Here is a 23,226-nt window from a genome sequence, read left to right as displayed (position 1 = left end):
TAAACCAGCTTTCTTTTTCAGAAGATGCATCTACAGGATTGTCATGCAAGTAATAATGAATCTCAACGAGTGCCATCAGTGTGGCATACCCGCACGCTTACAGGCAGAGAGCAAAACCTAAGAGAACACTCCATCCCATTCTGCTTTCCATAAGGCTTCATTCTATTTTGATAGACATAGCTGTGAATATCCTCGTGGGCATTTTAAAAACTGTAATTTCAACTCTGAGGTTTTGCAAGCTTTGTTTTCTGTGGTGCATGATATCATAAACATCCTGAATATAATTACAATTGCAATTTTGTGGGCTGTATTTTCCTTACTGGTAGCCCAAACTTGACGTTTACAAAAACTCTTCTGCACACTTACTTGATTTGAACTTTTTATTATTATTACAAATGTATATTATTTTATTAAAAAAATTCACACTGAAGCAAAGTCAATTCCATTTCATTACAACCAAGAATATAAAATAAATGCAATGAACTCATAGCTTAGTTTTAACAGTCATTTCAAGAGTGACATCAGGACAACTTAAAAGCAGTAAACTCTCAACTCTAGAATGAGAAACAAGTATTTTGCTTCGTGGTTTTGGTAGCCCATTGGCACGGGCACTACTGAATGTGGCCACCACAGATCTAGAGCGGGAAAGTTTTGTGGCAGCACCAGGCGCATACACAGTAATTTCTAATGGAAACTACAAAAATGAAAGATGCGTGCATGAAATTATTAGGAAAAAAAATAACTGAGTAGAGACAGGCACACTTCCACAAATAGTAAACATGGGAATATACAACTAGAACAATTTGAAAAGTTACTACCTTACATATATAAAAAGTTCTTTAAATTGCTGTTAAAAAGGACACGTTCTGTCCAGATTTTGTGTAATACTTTTTAGTGTCTACACAAGACAAATTTTTAAAAAAATTAAATAGCATTAATTTACTACTAAATATTTAGGAGATAACAGTGCATTAAGGACTTTTTTCATATTGTAATACACATCGCTCCTGTCTGGCGACATTTTTAGAAGATTACGTATGGCCTTATGTACAATACATTTATTTAATCCTAAAACAATTCTTTACTTAATGGTGTTAAAGTACCATTCCTGAAGATTATGAAGGGGAACTAAGCTTATTATGTTTATATAAAATATCATACATATTTGAACACTTCTAGCTTCCCGCCACCCCTCCCGCTACGAATGCACTTCCCTCCCCCTCCCCAGATACAGTGTCACAGATACAGTGCAGGAATCGCAGCTTTCCCTATATTTTTCCTTCATTGTGCAGTTTGTGCTACATAAACTTCACCAACGTGGACCAGGCTGCTCATCCCATTAATTTCCCACGTGTTTGTTTCCTCTGAGCCACAACATGAAAAGCTGTGCTCAGCAGCCTGTTCTCCCACCAGGATGGAGAAGACAGCTCTGTGCCTCTCAGTACAGGTGTGAAACACTTTCCTGAGGGTCTATAGGTTATGGGCAGAGACAGAGCTGAATAATAAAGAAACTGCACAGGCAAAAAAGAAACCCATAAAAATGACATGGTCCTGGTTTCCCACAACAAACTGCACAATTCACTTCTGAAAGCGGAGAGATTTTACCTCATGGGATAACCCCTAGGCAGCAAGGCTTCTTCCAATATGACTGCTACCAACCCTGGCAGCATGCATCAAGCTCCTAAGAAAAGGCAAATTATTTCACCCCAGTGAAGAAACTACAAGAGTGTGCAGAGCCTACATTTTGCAGCCAGTGCTGTTGCTTTTATTCCCTCTCCTCCTGGCTGTGAATTTTGGAGGAACAGAGGAAGACACCTCAGTTTCACCTGTGCACATAAAAGCTAGAGAGGAGTGGCATGTGGTCATCTATCAACCCAACCAGGACAAGAAATGCAAGTGCAGCTGAGAGAGGTTGTGGCAGTCACTCTAGAAGCTGGAAGTTCACTCAATTAAAGCACCTTACACTGCTGTGAAGTTCCACACTCTACATACAGATTAATCTACACCATGATTTTGCCTTATTGGCACAAGAGCCCACCTTAATTAACCAATGGTCCCCTGCCACCTCCTGATCTTGTATGAATTTTGATGATTAGCTGCAGGTCACAGCAGGGAAAAGAAATGTTAGATAATTGTAGTAGAAAAGACAAAATAATTTTGAGAGAACAGAAGGATGAAAAGAACACGAGGGGACAAAAATCACTCTGCCATAAGTTAATTGCTGGAAATGTGACATTCAAATCGCAGAAGCATAAAAGAAGCATTGGCCAAATACCCATTTGATCAAAAGTACCTCATCTTAACATCAGTAAGGGGGGAGACAGAAAGAATGTTACCCCACAGTCACTGAAATAAAGGAACAATTAAAACCTGTCCTTTCAGAGCACTACAGTAGGTATAAAATGTAGCATTTCAAGGGTTATACACTGAAAGTATCCTTTGGGAGATTATTTTTCCCCAGAAAGAATTTTTCCCTTCAATTGCTTCATTTAGTTTTTCACCACCTTCTTATCCATTTGATGACAAAAGCAGGTTTTAGCTGCTTTTCTGGAGCAGCTGGGTGTTGTCAAAATCACATGATGGTAGGTATTGCCAAAGCAAGCCAACTGCTCACACAAAGCAGGAAAAAAGCACAAGTTTGAGGAGGAAGGGGGCACTAAAGACGACTGGGAGATCAAACCAGTAGAACATATATGTGATGAAAAGCATTCTCCTCAGAGCAAACAGATTTACTCATCTTGCTACATCTGATCACAACTTCAGTGTGAATGTGCACAGGCACACCTTTTTTGTGTGTGGGCACAGGACAGGGAAGAGAACACTCTGCAGTATAAAAACCTGTTACCACTGACCATTTACACCTGAACTCCTGTCACCTCTTCTCTGGACACCAGCTGCAGAAGCTCTCTGATGTTACACTGCCAGTAGCTCTCTAAATGCATTCCTCCAGGTTTTCTGCCACAAGAGCCAGCCTTATTTCTGAAGGCTGAAGCAAAAACGAAGCTGTCCCAAATTACATATTGTGTCTCTCTGAATAACTGTGGTTCCAGAAGTTGGACAATAATCCTCTGATTATGCTTCTGAACTCTTGCTTAATTACTAGGGATTTTCTGCCAGCTATCCATCCACTTACAGTCCCTTAGGCACAATCAAAACATGTTTGCTCTAGGGAAAAAGAAACATTTCAGTGCAATCAAGCGCATCTGGTGTAACTAATCTGGTTAATCACAGCAATGCGAGGGACACAGAATATGCATTATAAACAAGAAAAAGGAACAATTTTCAAACTGCACAATAATTTCTCTTAATTATAAATTCCAGCATAAAATGATTAAATGCATTTGTTTTTGCAAGTCTTAGTACTTCTGTCACCTTTAAATTTTGAGAACTGACTCAGGAATGTGAAAGAAAGCTAAAATTTATAGAACTCTCACACACATTAATAAGCTACTTTGCAGAAATACAGAAAAAGCCCATCATCCACATTCCTACTGAGGCTTGAGGGCAGTAAATACTTTTTCCTGACTATTTTGGTGTCCAGCCTGGGAAGACATTCCATTCTTCTGTTCCAACAGATCCTGAAAGCATCTCCTTTTCATGTGACTGTCCTGGTTTCATTTAAAGTAATGCTTAATTTAAAACTAGTCAGAGCATGATCACTGTGATTTCAAGAATTCAATGTGAATGAGTTAAGAAATATCAGCAATCTTCTGTTTGGCGTTCAGTCCAGTAGCATGAAGCATATCTGTCGCTGCAGAGACTTGGGTGGGGTTTTTTTTTCTTTTTTCATTTTTCTTTTTTCATTTTATTAATTTTTAAAATTTTTTATTTTTAATACTTTGCCTGAAAACTAGACTAATAAAAACAGAATAGTAAAATACTCTGGAACAGTAAAATTTTGCTGTTCTTGACATCCATGAGCAAAACAGTAATATCCTGTGAAAATAACATAGTGCTTTAAAAAGGTGCAATATACCTGTATAGCTAAACTGGTTCGCCTAGTATAAAACTAACTATATACAAGCTTGAAAGCCTGGGAGTTCAAGATTTTAAAACTTTAAAATCCCATCAAAGAGATTGAAAAGACAGATTTATGGCAATCACTACAGCATAAGGAAGGTGCACCAGGAATCCTTCAAAATTCCAAAGGTTAAAGAAGTTAAGTGCTGGGTTCAGATCAGAAGGGTTCATTAGAGTAACCACAATGGAGCACATGCAAGGGCAGGAAGGAAGGAAAACTTCACAAGAATCTCCTTTATGGCAATAAAGGGATGGGGAAGGGATGGGGGAAGTCTTCAGTGAGTGAAGTTTTCCTTTTATCATCATGAATTTTAATTCTGCATCATAGTTTGTATTTTTGGTCTTCTCATCGTTATGAACTTCATATTGCTGGAGTCTTCTGGCTTCTAGTCCATTCCTTTCTGAGTGCAGCCTGGCAGGCCCCTCAGTACCTGTGAGACTGATGAGATTGGTGATACTGAGAGCTCTGCTGAGACGATGTGGAATAGCCCATTGTACTCTGGGACTGAGAAGATCCCTGAATGTTGCTTTGGTAACTCAGGCGCGAGCTGGAGTGCTGCAGGAAAAAAAGAGAGGGATCAAAGGAATGATCATCACAGGTCCAGCCTGCTAGGACTGTGCAGCTCAGGAAATTTTTAACTTCTCTGGTGCTCACTAAAATATGATTGTTGGGGAAACTGACTAAATAGTGCTACTTTTTAGGATCCCATAAAAGCCTACTCATCATTCTGATCTGCAATCAGCTTTAACACAGGACACAAAATCTACAAGAACCCTTGGAGACACCTAAAAGTACAGCATGTACACACCCATTTTCTAAAGAAAAAATACACAAGAGACAAAGAGAGCAGACTCCCTTTCAAAATTCATCTGTTTCTTAAACTTATATCTATCATTATTGTAAATGCTATTAATTCAAATGCTGTTAATGCTAAGGCTACAAACATCCGTCTCAAGATAGGCAATACTAAGTGTTATAAACATTTTATTCTTTTCTGAGAAAAAGGCAACCATGACTACTACTCAATTTATCTAAATGAAAAATTGTCCATTAAGATTAAATAATATAATATTAAGTGAGTCTTTTAACCTGCTACCTAACTACTGCAAACAAGGACAACTGCTTAAAAATGGGTATGGGTATGTACATAACCTAACATTCATTTTTCTGAGTTTTTTTTTTTCCCCTCCACAGTTTGGGACTGCAGCTTAGTGGACTCCAACCTCAGCAAGACAAATTTGTGGATCTTGCAGTCTCCAGCCCGCTGAATTTGCCCTTTCATTATCATAACCATTTCCCATCCAGAATTAATTGTGAGCTGCCCAATAATGCAAGATGCAAAATCACTTGGCATGAGAAGTACTGCTCAATGGACAGGAGACTGTCCAGCAAGGCAAACCCCACCACAATCCCATGATAAGGCTGGTTGTGTTACACAGTGCCTGAAACATGAAATTTTTCTCAAAATTCTAGGAAGTTTTTCAATTTCTAATGGAAAAAAAAAGAATTGTGACAAATTCTATGATTTTACAGGTGCTCTTTCTGGATGAAAAGCACCAGCTCACCATGGCAAGCAAAATACCCAAGGTCACATAAGGAAGGCTCAGTAAAACTCAACAAAGAGCTTTGCACTGTCATTTGTGGAAGCAACAGATGCTGAGGTTGGTGAATGACAAAAAAAACTTCAACAGAGACTTCAGACCACAAGCTAAATGAAACTCAAAGCAAAGAGAATCTTCCAAATAAGATAAAATTGAGTAAAATTACTGCCTTAAGACTAGAAGAATGCTTTAACTTGCCCATGCTTATTTTTGTTTCACATAGGAGAACTTGTTTTTAATAAAGTCAGACTTGGACAAATTGCAGACATTCCTTTCTGGAACAGAAGATAGTCAGCTAGAAGTTAAAGGCAGATAGTCAAACACAAGTGTAAAAATGGATAATCAGCCCATACAATTTAGTGCATGACGTAAAAGAAACATACAGATGATGATTTTGAAGCCTGTGCTGTTTAAGTTTAGAAGGAAAGCATCACAGAGGGCAAAAAAAATCTGAAAAAAAGAATATTTAGACTACTAGCAACTTGTAAGAGGGAAGTTTGCCAACAATTCAGAGAACTGGATAAGAATTCTATGATGGATATCATCAAATGCAGCACACCAGTCCTCAAAGTATAGACCAAGCCAGACCAGCCATAAATACTGTGCAGTCAGACAGATGTACTGACCTGTCCAGGCCTCAAGCCTGTCTGGAACTTTTCAAAAAAGAAACCTAGTTGTCTTTCCCCTTAAATTGCCCTCAATGCCTTCATGACAATTTGTAACTAAAGGAGTTAAACAAAAATGGGAGAAATATGTCTGGCACTGAGTAATCAATTGTCTGTGGAGAAGATCTGGAGGGCTAAGTCAAGACAACTGTAGAGCTGGTGTCTTAAACCCTACTTATTTTAACTTTAAAGCAGCCTGAAAAGACCATTCTCCAAAGCAGGACCCTCTTGGAGGCTAGGAGCCAACAGAATCCCCAGCATAATTTAAAATTTACCCTTAATATCTAACTTTTTTTTTTCTTTCAACTAATTACTGCTCCAGCAAGTATAAACCTTGAAGTACTGAAGATCCTGGAAAGTTCAATGCTTTCTATATTTAATGTAAGTAACTTTTTCAGTAGAAAATATAATTCTAGTAATCAAAGACAAATATGCTAATTCAAAAAATATTCAGTGACAGTGCTTTCCTAATTAATGCTACTGTACCAGAAAACATGAAATCTGTTCTACTTTGGTCACATCAGAAACAGTGCATGTCTTTGTGCCCTAGTCTGGCATGAATCAAATGGATGAACTGAACCAAATTGTCATTCCTGTGCTTACGTGCATTTTTTTTTTCTTTAACATTAGAAGTAGTCTTAGAAAGATACCAGAATAAACTACAGAACCACTTCATACATGTGACAATAGGAAGAATGAAATGGGAGAGCCTGGTTCAAACTTTGTTCCTTCTTCTCAGGATTGTCTCACATCTGTGCCTCACATGGGATTTAATATTGCCAAGACTCAAGTATACTGAACTTGATGCAATGCAGCATTTACATCCACTGGCTTCAGCAAGATTCCTCTAAAATATAAAGTTAAGCAAATATTTAGGTGATTCCTGGAGTGGACTAGTCCTCAACACTTTACAGGGTGCAGTGCAACTCAAACTGGTATTCTATTGAGAATTACTAATCACAGAACAAAACCTCAGCATGCCTCAGGTTACATCTAAAATTCATTAAAACGCTATCTGTTCTTGCAGCTGGGAAGCGGTGAAAATGACATTTTGGCCCTCAGCCCTATAGCATCAGAAGCAGCAACATTTCCAGAGGTACCTGATAATCTGAAGGCATGACAGGCCCGCCTGAGTTAGCGCCTGAAGGCCCTATGCGTGGTTTCTTGTTGGGAGGCACCTGGCTGAGGCCGGAGTCCTGGCTGTGCTGGAGCCCCGCGCCCGCGCCCCCCGCGGCCGCGCCGGCGCCCGCCGCCGTCCCGTTGGTCTGGCTGCTGCTCTGCTGCTGCGGCTGCGGCTGCTGCGGCGCTGCCTGCGCCTGCTGCTGAGGTGCTGCTTGCTGCTGATGCTGATTCTGCTGCTGCTGATTCTGAGGGAAGAAGCCACACAACACGGTCACTTGCTGTGAGCTTCATGGAGCTGCCAACCCCCTGTCACCGAGGGGGAGGCAGACCCTCATGTGATGGGAAAACACAGCAAGGCTGAGTGCTGGGAGAAGTTCACCCCCAGTACAGACCTGCACACCTGTGGGGTGTCCCACTTGTGATCATTTTGCTTTTTTTAATGAAACAAGCAGGACTTAAATTGGAAGGACAGTCAAATGCCTCTTACAGCTACCTAGGTGTCCTGGGTTGCAAGATGTGGGTGGAGTTGTATATTCTGTTATCATCTGCTAGAGGTGGGGCAGTTATCTTCTGTTAATTGTGCAGTTTTTCTTTATCCCTTTCACAACCAATCCTCCCCTCTGGGGAGACATCTGCTGTCAATGGGCCATTGAGCCTCACTGATGAAATTACATCATCCCATTGTGAGATGCCCAGCACAGGGGGAGGAGCTAAGCATTCCTACCTGGATATAATCTGTGATTTGGAACACCATAGGCAGCCTTTTCCACTGGATTCCAAGAGGAGCAGCTTTCTTCTCCACGGGATTCCCAGAGGAAGATCAGGCCCATCTACACTACCACTGAATGTTCAGAGGAAAACTACACCCTTCTACAGGATCACTGTTTCAGCAGAACCACACCTGTCACTGCAAGAGAGCTGCAGCCACCATTTAGTCAGACTGCTACCAACACCCTGACCAACAGGGTGTCAGGTCATATTCTAACTCTGTCAGTGTTGGGGGTTTTTTGTTTGTACTATTGCATTTGTACTTTTATTTTTCCTAGTAAAGAACTGTTATTCCTATTCCCATATCTTTGCCTGAGAGCCTCTTAATTTCAAAAATTTCAATTATAATAATTCAGAGAGAGGGAGTTTACATTTTCCATTTCAAGGAAGGCCCCTGCCTCTATTAGAGGACATTTATCTTTTTCAAACCAAGACACCAAGTGCTCAAAGAGGATAAAAGGAACCTTTTATAAAGCAGTAATAACCTAATGAAATAAATCAAAGCACCCAGAATTTCACTAGTGCTCAGTGGCAGACATGGGGAACCCAGAATAAGTTGTTCTAAGTGGTTCAATGGCCTTGTTCACACAGAATCAAAACCACATTTCAAACTTTCACTTTTCACCTGAAGAAGGCTGACAGCATTACTGCCAGAAAGGTAAGCACATTGAGACCGAATGAATTTTATCATATCTTCCTGGTTGCAAGGAAATTCTGTGGCAAAACCAGAAACAGGTTTCATTACCATTTTCGTTTCCCATGCTTTTAAGCACCTTGTAAAGAGTGCTGTACTGGGAAGGGGGCCCAGCATAGTGCACAACATATACGATCAGAAAATCTTACTGAAATAGCAGAAAAGTGAAAATAAACCAGAAATTTTGAAGACAAAAGAGGAGGAAACCACTGAAAGAAGAATCTGGCAAGGGAAGGAGGAGACTAGCAAAGGAAGAGAAGCCAGATAATTAAGATGACACTGGTTCCTAGAAGGAAAATAAACAGAGAAGAGTGTCACAGAAGGGAAAAAAAGGTTGAGAGGAAAAACACAAGAACAAAAGATATTGAGAGCCCTTCTGGCTTCAGAAGGCTACAGACTAAAAGGAGTATTTGAGAAAGTGGAGGGAAGGTCAGAAAATGAACTGAGTGCAACTCTGTCCTCCATGGTTGCAGTTCTGGGAGAGATGTCACTTGCTCATCATGACAAAAACCTTCAACTGACATGGATTGAATTAAAAAACCTTGCTATCTTTCCCCAAACATACTGTAGGGAACATTCCAGGATAGGTTTGGGGTTTTTTTCTGTAGAATATCTGCTTATATAATGACCAAAGTTTTAGTATGGCAGCCTTTTAATTAAAACCTTACTTTATTAGTTTCTCAGAAGTTTCTCAGCCAGTTGCCACTAGCAGAAAATTCCTCATGTCCCCTTCACCTTGAGGCTTTTAGTTACCTCAGATAAATGACATAAAAGATCTGCATCTATCCATTCATCACAATAGTCTCCCAAGATACATTCCAACAAAATTTGCAGTGATGTGTTCATTTAAGACTATAAAGAAGACTTGCATCTTCAAGAACTAAAGAGATGGCCTGAAATTCCATTTCACATTTAGCAGAACCTATAATGTATCCTCCTGCATGCAGTCTTCAAATCCCACCTCACTCCAATTCTACTTCCTGGGAGATTTAGACCTCAGTAATCTAAAAAGTTAATGAAACTAGCTTGTAAAAAAAAAAGCTATCAAGAAGCAATTTATTTTTAATAATGGTTTTAGCTTCACTTACGCAAACAAAACACCAATAACTAAGGTATATTTGTGTTACAATTCTGAAATTTGTGTATTCATAGTAGTGTTTGGATGCAAGTAAGTTAGTTACTATTGGGTGTGGCATTCACATTCTCTGAACAGAGAGAGACAATTTTCTCTCTCAGGGCTTTTTCCTGGAGAAGCACAGAGAGAAGAAGAGAAACAATTCTTATCTCTACTTGCTGCTCCTGTTGTTTTGCACACGTGGAATGTTTTGGGCAGATTGTTTACCTGAAGTGATTTGTCAATTGGATTCTGCTGAGGATTGTTTTGTTTCCTTGGCCAATTGGCTCAAAGCTGCATCCTGGCTGTCCCAAGACAGTCACGAGTTTTCTTTAGTATTCTTTAGTATTCTTTGTAGTATAGTTATAGTATAGTATAATGTAATATAATATAGTTTAATAAAGCAATTGTTCAGCCTTCTGAATCAATGGAGTCAGATGCCAATAATTCCCTGAGTCCGGGGTGCCCTGTTTTTGATAACTGTATGAGATAAAAAACTTCAATTTTTTAATGTGTAAACAGATATTGAAGGGACTCACAATTAAAGGCAAGAGCTTGTTGCAGGTCCCAGGTTTTGTGCTTCAAATTTTAGCACAAAATTTAGTTGACTAGCTGGAATTTGCTCTTGTGTGGAACTACTACTGCTACTGCCTGGCTAGAGACTGACCTGCCCTGTCAGTCTCCAGCTGAGGCCTGGCTGCACCACCTAACTGCACAAAAAATGGCTTTTTTGACAAGCAACAACCTCATCCTCAGGTCAGTCTGGTTCATGGCAGTTCCTAAATGACTAAAATCATGAAAGGCCTACACTTAGCAACTCATTGCCATATGTCACCTCTCAGGCATAAATTACCAAAATGAAATTTCAGTCCTAGCTAGAAACAAACCTAGCAGAAACTTGCCTAACAGAATTTAAATGATAAAAAAAAAAAAAATTCACTTTGTTTCACAAACCCTCATTTTAGTCTTGCTAACTAACAATTAACCATTTTGAAGAATGGATGCTTATGCTAAATGTTATTTAATTCAGATGAAAGTTCCAAATAAGCAGAGACAACTTCTCCAGGTTTCCAAATGATTGTACAGATATTTTCAGTTTTAAAAACAAACCAGTAACAAACCAGTCTAAAAAAATAAAACCTTTCATTTACAATAACATCACAAAGCAACAAAACATGGAACAGATTCAACTTTCAGAATAGCCTTTACCTCCACATTTTCTACACTGAGTAATCTACATTTCTACATTCAATGAGTAATGTGGGACTTGTATTACCTAAATGGTTTAAGAAAAAGTTTGATTTGGAGTGCATATAAATACCTGACTGTCCTCAACAATCTCAAAGATCATTTATATATTGGCTGTTTTAAATATAAACATGCCATTGTCATCACCCCTGCAACATTCGCAGGGAAAAGACAGATATTTCCTTTCAAGTACACTGACTTAAATATAAAAAAGCCAGAGTAATTTTAATTCATAAGGTTTCTTTTGTTTTTTGAGGCTGTGAGAGTTGAAGCAAAACTAGTAGCTAAATTACAATAAAATTAGTATCATGAATTTAATTTTATTTTTGTTCAGGGGTCTGTTTCCTCCTCTGAAAAAAACCATCTGGACACAAAAATCATGGATACTAACACTTGTTCCCAGTAAAGAAGAATCTGCAATATCGGTTTTGAAAACAAAATACAGGTTTAAACTCAGCTAGTCACGCTACGCAGAAAATTGAAAACAGAATATTCATGTCCTCAAATGGTTTCTCTGAAAGACAACAGCCCTTCTCACATAGTTCTCAGATAACTACAGTTCAAGACTGTTCTCTTCACATTTGGTTAGCTATACATCACTGTTGGTGCCTCATTGTGCCCTGTTCCCTGAAAATAACACGCTGTTTCCTACACTGTGGCACCATTGTCCGGCCTTCCCAGCACTATGGGACAATGGCTGTGGTCACACAGCACAGCTGAGCTACACACACCAAGCAGAGCAGATTATGTTGCAAACACCCCAGAATTTATTATGCACACAAACAAGTTCTCGCTCATGTCTATGGGGCTATGGAAAAGAGAATATTCAGAGCAGATTGTTGCTACCAGAACAGTTCAGAATCCTTATTACTCCTTTGTCTGAGGGCCCTTAGAACACGATCAGGAAACTGCATGCAGATGGATGAAATGTTCTGATGTAGTGCCAGAAGCAAGCTGCCACTATTAATTTGAGACCCCGACAGCCATCTACATTCAAATGGCTGGATGGATGCCAGTCATACAATGAAAATGCCATTCTTTTCATATGCTCACAATGTATTTTCTTCATGCGATGCTGCAGGAGGCAGCAAGGTCTTCTTGGAACACAGCAACTGAGAGCAGGCTGCAGCTGACCAACAGCCCATCCAGCTCATTCCCCACAGGTCAGGACAAACCGTGCTGGTGATACTACCTGAGACACCCCGAGGCATGTGAAATTCTTCAACTGTCTGAGAAGCAGTTTTAATAGAGCTTTGCCTGGGAAACACATTTTTGTTAATTCTTTATGTTTCATTTTTGGTTAACTCTTCGTGTTTCATTAGTTTTCATTTGGAACCATGATGCTTTCTTATTGCATACTTGAAAGTAAAAAAGCCCCAACCAAACAAGAAGTTTACTATACCTTATCCCCTTTCTCTTCAGGTTCATCTTCATTGAGGAATTCTCTTTTCGGATATGGAATCTGGCAGCCAGCAAACACACTGAAACACAGTAAACACTCCACAAATATGTACACATGGCATACATTTACTTAATACTGTGTTAAGAACAAGTGCGTACAACACAACTTCATTTCTTGTATTTGACAAACCTTGTTTCCACAAGTGAGTGGCAGTGTGAGCACCCAAAGTAGGTGTTGATTGTAATGTCAGATCTCTTTGCTGTTGGCACAGGGCTGTCATTTAGAAATCATGGCATGGTTGAACATGTCCAAATGCCAGAACGACCACTTGTTGATCCAGATGGTAAAATGAACAACCACAGTGTCAGAGGTTCCACAACACCCAGTTGGAACATGCATGGCTCACTGAATGAAGGGACTGATCCAAAGAGTATTAGTGTCTTATGAGCCTGCCTTGGCTTACAACAGGCTTCAATATGTTTGCCAATCACAACTGCAGAGTTACTTTCCCTAAGCTTCTCAGGTCTTGTTTAGGAAAAAAAATCACTTTAAAATTCATCTGACCAATGGAATTTGGAACATTCCTTAATGTTTATGGCAGAGATCTTACCGTAATGTTATCCTGTAATCCACGGGGAGCTACAGTTCTCCACAGGATAGCATCAGATAAACACTAAGCAGAAAATTACTGGTAGATCTTGACCAGTATCAGTTTCTTACATTTCTGTGCCAACATTCAGAACACAATCAACATGACGTGGTCTTTAAAAGGGTGTAAACAGTTGTGTAAAAGGGTGTAAACTTGTTGCTACATAGTGTTTCATTTTTTCAAACAGAAAAAGAAGTATTAAAACCCCAACTAGTATCAACGAGACTCCTTTTTTATTCCAGTGACTGTTCCTTCCTTTTGGTGTTGCCTGCTAGTTGAGGAAACAGTGAAAGCAAAGGTAGAAGTCTACCTGCATCAAGTTCATACAGATCATAATGCCATGCACCACCATGCTTCTGAAAACTGGGAAGAGAAACTGACAAAGTCTGCCAGCTGGAACTGAGTATGTCATCTGAGCTTTTCATGACAACAAAATATTCTCTCAAGCCTTCTGAACAAGGGATTTGTGGGATTTTAGACAGTCATTTATCTCTTCACTTTTCTTATACTGTTACCCTGTGAAAAGAGGGCATGAGAATGGGCTGTAGGTGAGAGAACTGTCCCACTGCTAGGGAGAGGCACAGTCAACCAGGCAGTGGAGACCAGTGCTCTGTGAGGCTGTGTGAGGCAGAGATTGATTCACTAAATGCTGCAGTAATGTTGTAACTCTGGCTTTGGTAGTGTGTTCAGAATTACAACACTACTGTGGTACTGGGTTATTTTTCATGACCACTCAGTTCTGACAGCAGTACATACAGACACTTCTGTACTACACTTGTAGTTTTTACTGAGCATGGCTGAGCTGTTACTTCTTGTGTACATAGGTAGGTATATATGTGAATTTTTCAGCTGTCATGTCATTCCAGGGACTAGCATATAGCAGAAAGGAGTCACCCCAGATGTTCATAGAAGAGGGAATACATACTCTGATGTAGGCAGAGGATCCTCTTGAAAGTAGGGGTCCTGCAAAGCCTGCTCTGAGGTAATTCTCTTTGTAGGGTCCATAGTAAGAAGCTTCTGAAGCTGCAAAGCATAACAATAAAAATAGCAAAAAGCTTATCAAACTATCATTTTTCAAACTATGACTTGTATGTCTTGGATCGTGGATTACTAAACTATTTCTGGCTTGTCCAGACAGGCCTAAGTTAGCATTGCTTGTTCAGTGAAGTTCCCAAGAACTGCAATGCATATCCATCAAAGTACTGTGGTTGTGAAGTACTTCTCATGTAATAAACAGTTAAGTGTAGCAGTATTAATTGCTCAGGCTGAACCACTGCACTAAAGCAATGCTAAATTCAGCTATTACAGGTTGATAAAACATTATTTCTAAATAATAGCTTTTTGTTGTGGTACATGTATAGCTTTTATACTGTTCTACACTGCTGACACAAAAGGAAAAAAGTGTTAGAATGGACTGAACACGACTGATAGCTTTAGGGAGGGAAACAATAAATCTTCATTTCTTGCACTGGCAACATTCCAGAATCAGAGTACTCTGCTACTCATGCAGCTCCCAAACCCACTCTAATTGGTACAAAAATGAGAAGGAACAGACCCTTCCTAGTAACCTTTCTTCCTTGCTAGGGGGAAAACAAGCACAAATTTATTAGCTAGAATTCTTCTGACCGCAGCAGGCTATGAAAGAGGATTATAATATATTAGTAGTATAAAATAGGAATTATAGACATAGCACATCATTTAAAATAGTTACTTATTTATCACATTCTGATAAACTTACAGCAGGAAATTTGGGTGCTCACATTATACAGCATCCTGCTCTCACACAATACTCTTTCAATTCAAGCCAGTAGTGAAAATAAATTTCCTTCTGTAAAGGACATCTCAGCTCAAACTCTCTTTCAGGTCTCCAACAAAAACTGCCTGGATATTCAACAAAAGAATGTGATTTTGGCATGAGTATTTGGGGCTTTTTATTCCAATAAATTAAAAACCTGACATACAATTCTATATTCTATACATAGATGTGACAGTAAACAGCCTCAGTAAAAGCACTCACCCTCCTCAAGAAAGGAAACACAAGGAATTTTTCAATAGTTGAAGTTAACCCTACTTGATAGAATAGGTCTCAAAACTCTCTGTACTTTTGCCATTTCCTTCCCAACACTTATTCATATACTTTATGGGCCACAAACCTCAAAAGACTCACAGCAAAACAGAGCCATTTGGGCTGTCTCTCCACCCATCAGTTCATTTGCAACTAGCTCCTAAATGGGTTTCTGCTGCTTGCCTAGAGATACAACTCAAGTTATTCCTGCATTGTATACACCTGGAGGGTTTGAATGGGCACTTATTTACTGTATTTTTGTGTGGTCAGATAACTCTTAACCTTACATTTTCTCTGCATCTAATGACATGTTAGCTCTCTACATAGTGACCTCACACAATACAATACAGACAAGAGTTTGGTACTCAGTATCTTTACTTCAAATCACCTTTCCCTACATGAAAAGTTTTTGTCAGCTAGAGCTGGCTCCATTACAGGTTATACAAATTTCCGAGTTCCTCCACAGTGACTTGTAGAGACAAAAATGCATAATCTGTACAAGGTCACTCCTGGTACCAGATATCATCGTTGACAGAAGAGCACAGGGCATCAGCCTCTGCCCCCTGGACTCCTTCCCTTAGCATTCCTGCTTCACTCCAGAGGATACAATCAGCTAGCCCATTCCAAGTAATACCACACACAATATCACTCCCAGCAAGATAATCTGCCTATTGCTGATGCTACTGTGAACCAACTTGGAGAAAATCTGATTATCTATAGCTTCTGGGAAAATGAATTTTAAAAAAGTCTGGAGACAATTTGTTTTTAGGGCAGCAGCTGCTAAGACAACATAGGAAACAAAACCAATGAGACTAGATTTCATCAAAATCTCATACTTCCCAGCAGGTCTCAAGCTCTTAGGCTCCACTGGCCTGACATGACAGCTATGAATACTATGCTTGTAACTCTTCCAGGACAGCAAGAACAGATGCATCTTCTTGAATGGAAAACATTCTGCCTTTCATGTAGACCTTATCATTCAATGTCAATCAGCAGAATGGCATAATATCATTCTCTTTGTCAAGAGTCACTTGCTATCCTGCACTGATCTACTTGATGCCATCTGTTCCCCACGAACCACACTTCCTCTACTCATTAGCACAGTCACAATCAATGACTGCTACAAAGCAAACATCTTCAGAGGTCACCCTGCAAGATGGAGATCATCTCATAAAAATAACTACCTTGGATATGAACAAGGAGTTTTAAGGAGTCTGCTTCACAATATATGTACCTCCAATGTACAGCAATGAGATATCAGGAAGGTATCCCATACTAGTGGGCATTCTTATTCAGAGCTTTGGGAGACTGACCTATTTGAGATCAGCCTCTGCAGCTGATCATTAAGCCACCCTTATTCACTCCTTGAGCTGTGAGAAAAATATAACAAACTACGTTACTTAGAGAACTAAGTCTTTGTCACGATGTTCAGAAAGAAGGGCAAAGTACGGTTTTGTTGTTCTTCAGAGATCTGCTTAATATTTCCCCAAGGAAAAGCAGCCAATTCACCCAAGATGATTCTGAACTCAGTGTTCAGCCTTAGAGAATCAGTAAAATAAGATGACAGCAAGCAGGTTTTCTGGTGGACTCCACTTTTGGTAGGAAAACATGGAAATTCATGTGCTAACTAATGATGTCTCTAATTGTCATCTTTTCAGTTAGGCTTACCCTCCAGGTGATTCCAATGTGTGCCCAGTAAGCTGAGTTTAAGAAATTTTAATTCATTTTTCTTCAAGTTGCACTGTTCTTATGGAAATTCTTCCCTTCCACCTACTTGGGACCAACCTATTCTGTTTCCACAGCTATTTGTGTCATCATCCAGCAGCAACTAATGAGTCAAAGAGCAAATCTTTGCCAGGATGTAGAGAGATGATTGCTATGCTGAATTTGTAACTGAAAACAGACCACTGAAAGTCAAGCTGCACCAAGAGCCTCATTACAGAGCTCCCTGTACACAGCATTAGCAAAGTCACTTTGAACTTCATTCCTAAATTTAGACAGCACTAAGTCATCACAGAGACATCCAGAAATTGTGCTGTATTAGACAGAGCAACCCTGTGTTGGCTGACAATGCATGACTCAACTAGGCAACCAGCAAATATATGTTTAGGGATTTTGTTTGGAATCATCCCCAGAACAGTGGTGGACTACTGTTAGAGGGAAGAAAAAGAAAACCAAATCACTACAGGAAATAAATTTCTCCTTTCCTCTTCCCTTTCTTCACAAAACTCTGTAGATTTTGGGGGCTCTTTAGGTCTCTGAAGCCATACAGAATCAAGACACATATTAAACTCACTCTCTTATTTGCACAGCAGGCCTAAAGGTAAGGCTGGGTATACAAGTGTCTTGCAGATCTTAACTAGAGAAGATTCTCAGATCTTCAATTCCAGCAGTTTAAGCAATTTGTGTATGAAGAAAACACATTTCAAAAATGGCCAGTTAGTGATAAATAGCTTTCTTTAACATTGGTGTTCATTAGAACGAGATAGGAAAACAGACACAGATATTACCCTCAGAAATGCAATTTCATTCCTGTCATCACAGCAATTTTCAAGTTGCACCTACCAAAAGAAAAACTTTGCTGTCAGGCTTGACTTTGTGTTTCTCCATGTATTTTATGAGGCTACTATTGGCATATCTGAAAAATAGGTTAAAGAAAAACATGTCTGAAATAATAGTGCATTAAAAACATGGAACTCTATCAAGTGACCACAGAAACATCTCCCAACCCTCAGGAAGTAAACTGTAAAAAGAACTGCTATCAGACGACATGTCAGATATTCATCTAGCAGTTGCACACATAAAGTGTGTTTTTCACCAGCAAGAGTGCTATCAACTGTGTAAAGATTATCTCCATGAAACATGCAACTTTTATGTTATATGGATAAGCTGTTGATAAGGACAATGACAGAGACACAACTTGAAGCTGATACTATATTTTTCCAAAGCAACTCTGCCACAGAAAGCATTCAGCAGCTCATCACAGCTCAACATTTAAGCTATTGTTTCTGGTTAGAACTTGGCAGAACAGCTAGATTACCATTCTGTCTCCCCAACCTCCAGAAAACCATATAGTCCTTACAGATCCCAAGCTCAAAACTGCCCTAAATACCTATGACACGTGCCTTGCCTTTAATTCACAGCTCCAGAGGTTATCTGCAGCCACTTTCAAAAAAAAGAAGCTTCGTATTTTGTGTAAAGCCAGTGTAATGAATCCTTGTCAGAGCTGGAAACAGAATCCAAAACTCCCAAATCTATGTCCTCTACCTTACTTTAAGGAGTCCATGTGACTCATTACCAGCTCTGATCTATTATCACCACTTGACTGATTTAGCCAAAGCACCAGGAAACAGTGAAAGTGGAACATTCTCAGATCCTGGACAGGCTTTGAATGGCAATCTATGTTACCTTCAATAGAAATTTCTGTCCAATACATTGCTGTCCCCACATATCCACTTGTCAAAAATACCAGTGCTTCCCTATTCTTCTCACACAAAATGAACAACACTGTCTTGAATATGTAATAGAAATGGATTAAGGAAGCTCATTTGTCTGTGCCTGTCATAGATTAAATTACACTTATAGCAAATCCTTCCAGAGAAATGAGGAGGCCACTCAGTTCATGTTCTTAACAAGCAGCTGAGGGAGAGAACACCATTCATGTAAACCAGCTAATTCAAACAGGACAGCTGCCACAGTGTTAGAACCCAAATACTTCAAAATCCCCAAGAAGTCAGAGCATAGGAGCTGATCTCTGCCTCCCCCACATTCAATGAACTGTTGTTACATGATCATCACTTACGTTGTTCTTCTAAAATCTTTCTGAAGAGTTGGATATTCTGGCATCTTCCTTATGTCTTCCCAGTCTTTATCTTCAGTAGTGTGGAAAAAAGAGAAAACATTTACAATTCTGAATGTGTTGGTTAAGTAATACTCAGGAAGAAATAACTAGAGGAGTTGTTTGACTTTCTGTTTGTTGGCCAGTGCTATTGTTCTTTAATTGCCAGCATTTCCAAATCCATCAAACTGACAGTTTCTTCATACCTATACAAACAACTAGCAATTTCCTTTAGGAAAAAAAACACAACAAACAACTCACTAGCATTATGCCTGCTGCTTTAATGAAAATAAATTACCTGCAGGGAATCCCATTACACTGAAAATGCGGTCTAGCTGATCGTGATGAAAAGGATTACTTGTTTTGATGTCCTCCTGGCGACAGTGAAATATAGGTTCTGAAGTCAATAGTTCAGCAAATATGCAGCCAATAGCCCAAATATCTACAAAAGAGGGAGGATAACTAGTGAAAATTTGCTGTACTCAATTGTTCTATTTTTTGTTTCTGCAAGATTTCTCAACCTGTATAACCACATTAAGACAAAATACTTCACATTTAAAAACAATGCATTAGCATAACACATTAAAAAGGGTAAAATCTGGAGATATGCTTTCTATAAACCAAAATTAAACTCTCAAAATCCAATTTGCACCCTGGCAGCCCAGCACTTAAAATATTCACAGTTATGTCAGAAACCTACACAATATTTGCTTACAACATAGCTTAAAGGGCATTCAGCTGATCAAAGATACATTGCAATAATACTACTACCACATATTTCAGAACAATTCCAAACAGATAACTGAGAACCAAATAAATACTAAGGAAAAGACTAATGGCTCATATGTTTAACCAAATGGTGCAAGCTAGTTAAAATGAGGGAAAAAAGGTTCTAATTTTAATCAAGTGTAGAAGAGTGAGTACAAAACTTTGAAAAAAATTAAAATCCTACTCGACAACTGACTCCCACAGCAACAATACTTTAACTGTATCATCTACATCTCATGTACATAAAGAAAACAACAGCATGATATCTGACAGTTGGACTTGATGATCTTAGAGATCTTTTCTACCTTAAAGATTCTATATACTGAAAGAAAAAAACCCAAAACTTCTATTTCATAAAACTCTCATTAATATATACTTTTTTAGATTAAATCTATTGTGGACCAAAACATTAATTTACGAGAGAATAGTTTTTCAGATTACATGCATGCATTCTAGTTACTGCTCATTACCATTCTAGTTACTGCTCATTACCATTCATCCTAGTGTTCTGTATGACCCAAATATGGATTTACTGTGCATCTTAAAATGAAAGTGTGAATTTGACAGTGAGAAGAAGGTTTTTTTTGTCAAAAAAACCAAACTAAAACAGAAAAACCAACCAAGCAAGCAAACAAAAAAAACCCCAAAAAAAACCAACCCAAAACCAAGAAAAAACCAAAAAAAACCAACCCAAACCAAACCACCAAAAAAAGGATTTAAGGATTTGCTACACTGATAAATATGTGTCTGGGACACTTTGGAGATGGTCTTGAGAACAGATTAATAATAAGCATAGTCTGCTGAAGACAAGAGTGTGGAGACTTGAGTAGTAAGTGAAGTTAAATTAGATGACCCAAGGAAAACTTTTATATTTTTTTCTAATTTAACAGAATAAATGCAAAAAGCAATTTAATTTATAAGTCTAGGAGATACAAAATTCTTTAAACAGAGTTTAGTTTACTGGATTCAGACTGAAGAAAACAAGAAAAGCCTCTTGGTTGTTGCAATTAATCTGAGACTCCAAACCCCACTTGCTGTCAATGGTGGTGTCTAGCCCATGCTGCCTATGAGACACAGGGTCTCCTTAAGAAAAAGCACTGCTCTCCTTATGTAGGAAATAAAGAAATGAGCCATCACACTCTATTTGCCAAAACTGGTCAGCTCCATTTCCATCCTGTTACAGGTGTGGAGCTTGAGGTGTCCCAATACATAACCCTTTCTTCCAAGCTCCCTTACAGGAAAATCTGATAACATTTCATTCAGGCTTTACAGTTTTGACAGGGTATAACTTGCTCTGTGCATTACATCACATTCTCAAGGTTTTATCTTCCTTTGATTTCCCTATTAGCCTTATCTGCATGAAAACAAGATCTTCAGCTGTTGAGATTTTATCTACTCAGGCAACTAATGCAGCATATTAATCACAATTGCTGCCTGGGCAGTAGGCATAAATTATCTACTCCAGAATGGAAATTACTTATTAATTGAAGAATGAAATCTTCATTTAACAGTATCTCTTCACTCATTTTCATATGATAGCAAATCCTTTTGGAGATGGCTTATCTAGAGGCCAAAAGAATTGCAGCTCTTTTAGTTTTCATGGCTTTCTACAGTGCTCACTATCCATCACATTGTGAGGGAGAGGCTGGGCCACTGCTCATTATGACATTATTAACTGCTCTATCCAGACTGACCTTTTCCTCTTAATGAAAAAAAAGGTAAAATCTAGTAATCTAGTATTCTCTCTGACAGCAAACTAGGAAATCTCCCTGATGTGACACAGCAAACTTCAAAACAGTTTTTCCTTCATCACCCGCACTGTGTGAGAGAAGAGCCACTACAGAGTGTATAGAGAGTGCATTTTAAACCCTCTGAGAATTCAATTCAGAAAGACAAACATTGTACCAACTGGATGTTATATCTGTATAAACACTGGAAACTCCCAAGATGGTGTTATAATTTTCTGTGGGATAGCATTACTGGGCAAGTCAAACATGATACTACTTTAACTCTGACCAATTGTTATATTCTCTAGCAGTTCATATGGTGGGGTTCAACCCTTTATGTTTCCTGCCAGATATTCTTAATCTCTGAAGAATTAATATAAAGTAACCCAAAAGACTTGGTACAGAAAACCTGAATCTTTAATTTATGCAAGAAAATATTAAATATATGGAAAAGGCCTTGCAGCCATGCAGCTCAAGCAGGTCAGGGTCTTCTCTTCATGAACCTTTTATGTAACCTGATCTGGAACACATCCTTGGCATATATTGATACCATTCACAGTTAATGATTTTCTGCCAAGATTAGCTAGTCCTTTTGTTTGTTTCTTCTAAAAAACATTCATAATTTGCAATAATAATGTACCACATTGTGGCACTTTTCCTAGCAGGAATGCTTCAATAATTCTGCTATGTTTAAGCACTTCATAGATACAAGCAATCTTAATAGGTATTTATATCCTACATTGTTCAAAGTAGTCAACCAAATACATGTTTTAGGTCTAACTATGGGAAAAAAGTCCTTGCCTAGTGCCATCTAAGGTTTTCCATTTATGACCCTTAAAAATTAATGATTATTACATCTACTTCAAATATATTCCAAGTAGCACCTACTACTCCTCAGTAGTGGACACTGAAAGAGCAAACCTTAAAGTACACAAGTAATATTTTTCAAGTACAGTGTTTTATTATTCTAATGCACATCATCTGTCTCTAGCACAAAAGGAGCTTCTTATAATGTTATATTAAAAAATTAATTATAAATAAAACTTTTTTTAAAAAGTAAGCACCAATATAAGTGGCAAAAATTATCCAACAATTAATTCTGTCCTCTCCCCTCTACTAATGATCAAGATGGTGAGCGGCCTCACTGCTCCTGAGCCAAAGCTAAAACTACTGAAGGTGTCCATCTGTAATGTCCCAGACCCACTGAAAACTGGGACACAGAAGTCCTACAGAATTGCACTGGGTACTAATTGTTTTCCCATCTTGGGAGGAAATGTTTTCCCATCCTGATGTCTTGGGGGGATGCTAATAAGTTTACCAGAGTAACACAACCGTTCCTGTGAAGATGGTTCTATTTCCTACAGTCTCTTCCACTGTCAATAGGCTTCAGGACTGATCCATGGTAACTGGATCACTGGATCCATGGTAACTGGATTTTTACTGTCTGTTGGGCTGTGTTGTTTTGCTGATGTTCTCCTCCACCCCCAAGACTTACAAAGTCCTCACTTTCCTCAAGTTTACACTGGAGCCCAGTGCAAGCCAAT

General features: G+C 38.8%; 1 protein-coding gene across 2 annotated transcripts in view; it reads right to left on the bottom strand.

Annotated features, from left to right (window-relative positions):
• Positions 1-366: 366 nt before the first annotated feature.
• Positions 367-23,226, bottom strand: part of CDK19 (cyclin dependent kinase 19) — a 121,001-nt gene continuing 98,141 nt past the window's right edge. For both annotated transcript variants that reach the window (XM_058020844.1, XM_058020843.1), the window contains exons 7-13: positions 19,486-19,629; positions 19,152-19,221; positions 17,915-17,987; positions 14,210-14,307; positions 12,636-12,714; positions 7,388-7,654; positions 367-4,576 (exon numbers count right to left, since the gene is read on the bottom strand). In XM_058020844.1, coding sequence (XP_057876827.1) covers positions 4,445-4,576; positions 7,388-7,654; positions 12,636-12,714; positions 14,210-14,307; positions 17,915-17,987; positions 19,152-19,221; positions 19,486-19,629 — 863 coding nt within the window. In that variant the 3' untranslated portion in view covers positions 367-4,444. The remainder of the gene's footprint in view (positions 4,577-7,387; positions 7,655-12,635; positions 12,715-14,209; positions 14,308-17,914; positions 17,988-19,151; positions 19,222-19,485; positions 19,630-23,226) is intronic.

The sequence above is a fragment of the Melospiza georgiana genome, chromosome 3 (assembly GCF_028018845.1).
Source record: "Melospiza georgiana isolate bMelGeo1 chromosome 3, bMelGeo1.pri, whole genome shotgun sequence".
In the NCBI taxonomy this organism is placed as follows: domain Eukaryota; kingdom Metazoa; phylum Chordata; class Aves; order Passeriformes; family Passerellidae; genus Melospiza; species Melospiza georgiana.
This window is presented reverse-complemented; position numbering and strand designations above follow the sequence as displayed.